General features: G+C 44.9%; 1 protein-coding gene across 1 annotated transcript; it reads right to left on the reverse strand.

Annotated features, from left to right (window-relative positions):
* Positions 1 to 4726: 4726 nt before the first annotated feature.
* Positions 4727 to 6388, reverse strand: LOC310860126 (glucose-6-phosphate isomerase-like; the record flags this gene model as incomplete). Its single annotated transcript, XM_083766898.1, has 1 exon — positions 4727 to 6388. One exon carries the CDS (start codon positions 6386 to 6388, stop codon positions 4727 to 4729), a length of 1662 nt encoding a protein of 553 aa, XP_083623024.1.
* Positions 6389 to 7155: the final 767 nt, after the last annotated feature.

Genomic DNA, 7155 nt, shown 5'->3' on the forward strand with positions numbered 1-7155 from the left:
ATCCAATCAAGTTTATATCTTACCTTCAAATACAAGCATAGGCCCTGGCCCACAACGTGAAATACCAGCCCACACGCGCAGCTCGACGGGAGGTTCCAGCTGTGACATCATGTCCGCTTCGTTGCATGCATCTGTGGAACTTTGAAGCGTCACGGTCGTTTCGTCCGCGAACAAGACGTCGTGCCAGTTTTCACCTACATCTAACCAGGCCTGGGCGTGTTCCACTCGTAAGGCCATGATCTTATCCGGTGTTTGTGACACAGTGCTGTGAAGAAAACAACAATCATTACTATGCGCACTGTTCTCCGTTCATTGGCAGTAGCCTATACACGTAATGTATCACATTTCTCACATGTTACTGTAGAATGTTTTTTTTTTTTTTTTTCATTCTTACCGAGTCTTCTTGTGGCTCCATTTCAGTTCTTTCAAAGCTCTCCGTATTGTTCGCAGCCCCAGGCTAATGTTGTGGCTGGTTTCCAGGGTCGCTTTAATGCCGCTTGCTGTCATTACGCAGTTATTTCTCAGCAGGGAATCGATTGCTTGAATGGCCTGCCTGGAGACAAAATAGAATAATTAATTGTCTGTACAAATGGACACATTTGGACGAGAATTAGAACTTGTAGTGTACTGTGTGTCCAGCCTACCGTGTCAATTTCCGGGCCACCTGTGGCTTGTGAGCACGCTGTCCCTGTTTGTAACGCCGCACAGTTCTCATGCACACACAGTGTCCCGTGTCTTCCAGGTGTTTGGCTATTTTCTTGGTGGAATAACCTTGTTGAAACATACTGAGGATGGTGTCTCTTGTTTGCTGATTGACTTTCGTCATCTCCGTCAACAGTTGCAGCAGCAGCCTACTGTGGGGCACAAAATGATGTTGTTCAATTATGCAAATGTAACATTAAGCAGTACACACTAAACAGACACCTCCCTGATGCTGTTTGTTTTTGAGTTCAGGTAAAAAACTATGGCAGGGTAAAACATGGCATACTGGTGACATTATGATGCACTGTGACAAACACAACTACGAGTGCAGTACTTTCATCCGACGGAGCATTGGTCCGAACGACAACCTACCTCCTCCCTAACCCTAACCTCCCCCGGGGCAGACACCTAAACCTAACCGCTACCCTCTCCCGACCCGCAGCGCACCTCGGAGCATTGCCCCGTCGGGCCTATGAGTTGTCGGACAAGAGGATGCCCCCCCACAACTACGGCAACCAAGTAATTTTGTCTATGATATTAGATCTAGGTGTTATGTGTAATGTAATTACCGTTTACTACTTATGCCCTGTCTCTTGGCACATTGAAATCTAACATGCCCATTTATTGGATTAGCTCCAGCCTTCAGCTGTGTTGCCTGCCACCTGAACTGGAAAATATCTAGAACTAACTACAAAAACATGCTAGAGTTCTCCACCGATCTGTCCGGTGGCCCAGTAAGAGAATGGGGTAGGGAAGAGAAGAGTGACTGATTACAATCCAAGGACTCTCAGTTTGATACACTGTTGATGGGACCCCAAACTGCACTGTAAATGGAACTAAAGGAGGGACCCATAGGAAGTCCAAACCAAATGGACACTCTTACATTAACACACTGGATTAGAGCAACAGTATAGGATATGGAAACCATGCAGACCATTGTTGGCTGGAAAAGTTCAAATCACTGCTAGTCCAACACACACTTGTCAAAGCACAAACTACATACCTGATTACTTCACCAAGTCCAGACGAGATCAAGTTCAGCTCTTAACAAGAAGACAGCTTAAAGTGACACAAAACAAAATGGAGCCCTGTTAAATACCCACAGAGGGGGTGTGTAATGAGGGGCGGGACAGAAGAACAATAGACAGACACTGGACAACTGTTGGTTAACAGCCCCCAGTAAACCCTTTGCATCACTTTGCATCACTGCAAGTCGAGTGAGTTTATATTAAGTCGTTTATTAGTTAAATGTCCTCAAATATTCATCTGATTTTCAACATATTTAAGTATTCTTTCTTTCTTTCTTTCTTTCTTTTATTTCCACAAAAGCACTCACGTTACAAATAAGTTTTTGCTTATTAGTAATGCATTTAATATCAACATTGATGAGTGAGTTAAATAATGCTTTGTCAGGTATTTTTGTCTAAAATCCAAAATGCACTCAAACAGAACCTGGAACTCGATCGTGCCCAACTTGGTGTTTTTACATAAATTGCATAACCTCTGGCTTCTGCCAGTAACCTTTAGAATTCTAGTGTTATTCACCCTAAAATGGCCTGTTATGGTATGATGGTAAAAAGTAGACCTTCAGTGTACCTTTAGAGCATCAACCATTACTTAAAAGAGTGTACAAACTAGCTGTGCCCATCAAGGTCACAAACAAGCAGATATTTCTATGACAAACAAGAGACAGGTCAGAGCTCTCCGTGACAGACATGACAGCGCTGGCCTGTGCTTCGAGGGATACAGGCCAGCGGACTGATATGGAGTGAATCGATAGATTCACACTATAACAGGTCGTATCTGCTTTTATCCATGTTCATTTGCTGTTCATATTAATTCATATCATGTGGCTTTTGTAATCATTAAATATGCCATTTATTAAGGTCCCATTGAGTTTCTGTCTACAGTATTGGACTTTAGATAATTGGACAACAGACCAATGACACATCAGTTACAGATATTTGTCTACTTAAACTATTTGAACTCTACATGCATGTCACATGACATGGTGTTATACTATTAAGTTCACATTACACTTTTTAACTGATCTGATCTTCAAAGTTTCAGCCGGTCAATATTTCTAAGCCAGTAGGCCTAAGTCAGACCACAGCCATCCAGTATCTACGTCACTTGTGACGAGACCCATGGAAACAGTTGTACATTATTTGTCTTAATTTACTCTCTTTGCTCTTGTGACTGTCTTTCTTTTTTAAGATGTGTATGTTTACTTGATATGGGTATTTTAACACCAGCTATTTTGGTACCCGAGTAGATTTAACACGAGCCCCTGATTTAAGACTTTGATTCAAGGGATATACATAATGGGCGACTAACTTTTACTCGAGTGACTTTCAAGTAAGGTAAAGCTGCAAGCAATTTTAACCAAGTATGATCTAGTACTTAGGCTATACACCACTAATTCTAAGTGACTTATTCAAGCAGTCTGCAACACAATTCACCTTTAATGGAGGTTTGACTCATATCAAGACATTACACGGTTTAAAAGTGCATACTTGTTTGTTGTGAAACAGACAGTGTGCCTGTGGGGTCATTTGCATATGTGAATGAATTGCAGACCAATTGGACAACCCATCACTCTGTACAAGTTATTCTTCCTGACAGTATTACATGTCAATGGTAAACCGTAAACAGACCAAACAATGACCATGGCTATATTACACACCAATGTCCCTCACAGACAACACAAAGATAACCGTGTCAATGACTGAGCCAATGCATAGCACATCCATATGAGCTACTTTACTGACTGAATTACATGTGAATGGTAAAGGTATGCAATGACTCGCATTCCACATTCCACTCAACAATGAATCAGGGTAACTTAGTTTCAAACACTGCTGAAATTACTGCTGTTATTTTACTTTAGATTCAGCTTCTCAACACGGTCATGGTTCCAAATGTTTATATTTAAACACAGTATTGTGAAGAAACATGATCCTGACATTAGTGTAATCTGTGAAAGATTAGCCTATAACTGTTTTGTATCTGAGACAAGACTTTACAAATTGTGTAAAGTCTCAGATAAAAAACAAGTCTGGTAAACGGGCTATTCTTTATTCATGCATATTATTTGAGTAGTCTTTTTTCCCCCCGCTACTCCTCCCACAGTTTTGACTGTACGCAGTTCAGCCATATGTCAAATTGACCGGCTTCATCAGGAAGGATGTGCTTGTATAGTTTAATTGATATTAATGTATTCAATTTCCCCATTGACATGAATGGGAAAATGCAAAAAATCACATTCAAGTATCTTTTCCTCAGAGAAAAACTTGGAGGGTAGGTTCATAGGCTGGTGTACCAGGCTCTTTGTGTAGCCTACAGCTACATGCTCCTTCCATGAGTCCCCTGCCATGTCTTCCATGAGCCTCCTGCCATGTCTTCTATATAGTCCCTGCCATGTACCAGACCTTAATTGTTGAGGTAAAACAATATGCATTTTAATCATGTGTTTTGATGTATGATGATGGTACATGGTGGGAGCTAACAGTTATGTTTTGTTTTGTTTTATAGGCTCAGTCCTTGCTGTGCTTTCCCTAGATTAGTATTCATCTTTTTGTATTGTATTTTACTTTTTGATAACCCAACTGCAACTTGTTAACTGTACTTATTGAACTGCCAATTAGCTGTTAATTGATACTAATTGTTGTTTCCTGTGTTATTCAGAGCATACAGAGGCAACATGGTACTGTGGGGGAGATCTATCGGGGAGGGTCTTCCCGATAGATCTCTGGGCTCCCCCAGAGATCACATCATGTGTACCTGACAGTACACATGATGTGAGGGCTACTATGTGGTATGGTGGGCATGGGGTAAAGTGACATGATCATGTGAGGGCTACTATGGTATGGTCGGCATGGGGTAAAGTGACATGATGTGAGGGCTACTATGGTATGGTCGGCATGGGGTAAAGTGAAATAATTTAGCCAATGAAAGAGACAACACCGTGGAATTATCCCGCCATTGGGAATCCGTTACAAATTGAAGGCAGAGGGGAGATTATTTAGGCAAAGTTTTTCTTTAGGAAATTGATGAGCCCGTTTGTGGAGCAATCGTGTGAGGTGATCTCAGAGTTGTCTATGAGCTCCGCTTGTATTTCCTTGGCCAGCTGCTTGCCCAGCTCGACCCCCCACTGGTCATAACTGTTGACGTCCCACACCACACCCTGCACAAAGATCTTGTGCTCGTACATGGCGACCAAAGCTCCAAGCATAAAGGGAGTCAGCTTCTTGAAAACAAGGGAGTTGCTCGGTTTGTTCCCTTGGAAGACCTTGTGAGGCAGAAGGCTCTCCAAGGCCTGTCCCGACAGGCCACTGGCCTGCAGTTCTTTGCAGGCCTCGTCTGACGTCTTCCCCTTCATCAGCGCTTCCGTCTGGGCCAGAAAGTTGGCCGCCAGGATCTTGTGGTGAAGGTTGTCCCTGATCGGGTTCTGTGACTGGGCTGGGATCAGGAAGTCGGCAGGAATCAGTCTGGTGCCTTGATGGATGAGCTGATAGAAAGCGTGCTGCCCGTTGGTCCCCGGCTCCCCCCAGACGATCGGTCCAGTATGGTGTTTGACACACGAGCCATTTTTGCCGATACGCTTTCCATTGGACTCCATGTCGGCCTGCTGGAAGTAGGCCGCAAAGCGGTGCATGTACTGGTCGTAGGGCAGCATGGCGTGGGTGTCGGCCTGGAAGAAGTTGACGTACCAGACCCCCAGCATGGCCAGCAGTACGGGCACGTTCTGGTCCAGAGGCGTGTTACGGAAATGGTTGTCCATCCAGTGTGCGCCGGCAAGGAGACGCTCAAAGTTGTCAAATCCTATGTGCAGCGCAATGGAGAGACCAATAGCTGACCACAGCGAGTATCGGCCTCCAACCCAATCCCAGAACTCGAACATGTTGTCCGTGTCAATGCCAAAGTCCTTCACTTTGGGTGCGTTGGTGGACAGCGCTACAAAGTGCTTGGCAACTTCAGCTTCGTCCTTTGCCGCCTGGAGGAACCAACACTTGGCAGACTCTGCGTTTGTGATGGTCTCTTGGGTGGTGAATGTCTTGGAGGCGATGATGAAGAGCGTGGTCTCTGCGTCGAGCCGGGCCAGGGTCTTGGCCATGTGAGTGCCATCGATGTTGGACACGAACCACACATTAGGTCCACCTGCCGAGTAAGACTTCAGAGCCTCGGTCACCATCAGCGGTCCTAGGTCGGAGCCTCCGATGCCGATGTTGACCACATCGGCGATGGCCTTTCCGGTGAATCCCTTCCAGTCTCCACTGCGTACTCTGTGACAGAAGGCCTTCATCTGGTCGAGCACCATATTGACCTTTGGCATGACATTGTTGCCGTCGACGTGGATGGGCGTGTTCGAGCGATTGCGCAGGGCGACGTGGAGCACGGCGCGGCCTTCCGTGAAGTTGATCTTGTCTCCAGAGAACATCCTCTCTCTGGCCTCCTCAACGCCTCTGGACTTGGCCAGCGCCAGCAGCATGGCCATGACCTCCTCGTTGATGAGATTCTTGGAGTAGTCCACCAGGATGTCTCCGTCGCCCGTCTCGAGGGTCGTGCTGAACGTGCTGAATCTTTCCTTGTCCGTGTCGAACATGGCTCTCATGTTGAGATTCCCGGCATTGGCATTGTACCATTGTTCGAGTTTCTGATAGTTCGGATCGCTTGTAAGCCCCATGGTTGCCTTGGTATCGGTGGTTGATGCACGATGTAGCTCAAGGTGTGACGGCCAGCCTTATGGTGCTTGGCTGGATGCTTGTGACTGATGTCACAAATGAGTCGGATATATCCATATATGGGGTTTTACATTAGCATGATGTCAGCACTAGATGTCTCTGCCGGCTCCATATATGGAGCTCTAGATCATCCACGCCCAAATATGGAGTTTGAGATGTTAAGGCTGTTGACATTTAAATGAAATGTAGCCTGAAATTGGCCTCGGAACAATTTAGATCCCACAATGGCAGCCTGTCAATCACAAATGGTCACATTTGATATGTGTGATAATAACTAGGTAAGGTAATAACTCTCTCCTTGTGTGTCTTTAGACTGTGAGTGAGGAGATCCTGTAAAGGAATCTTGTTCTTCGGTTGACTTTTTTGATTATGTTGGTGGCCATTTTATCACCGGAAAGATTGTCCTCCAGGATGGAACCTAGGTAGGTAATTTCATCTGTATGTGTGATAACATTGTCACCCACTCTAACCAAGACGCCATTTGCCTTGCTGAGATTACTATTAGATCCAAAGAGAATGCATTCAGTTTTTCCCAGGTGTAAAGATAGTTTGTTATCAGCGAGCCAGATTCTCTTTAGTTTACAGGGTTTGATGAGGTCCCAGGTAGGGCCGGGCCCTTACATTACTGTAGTAAAAAGTTATAATACTCATGCCCAAGTGTCGTTACATAAATTGCATAAGCTCTAGCTTCTGCCAGTAACCTTTAGAA

The sequence above is a fragment of the Protomyctophum parallelum genome, assembly GCF_964188405.1.
Source record: "Protomyctophum parallelum genome assembly, chromosome: 6".
Lineage (NCBI taxonomy): Eukaryota > Metazoa > Chordata > Actinopteri > Myctophiformes > Myctophidae > Protomyctophum > Protomyctophum parallelum.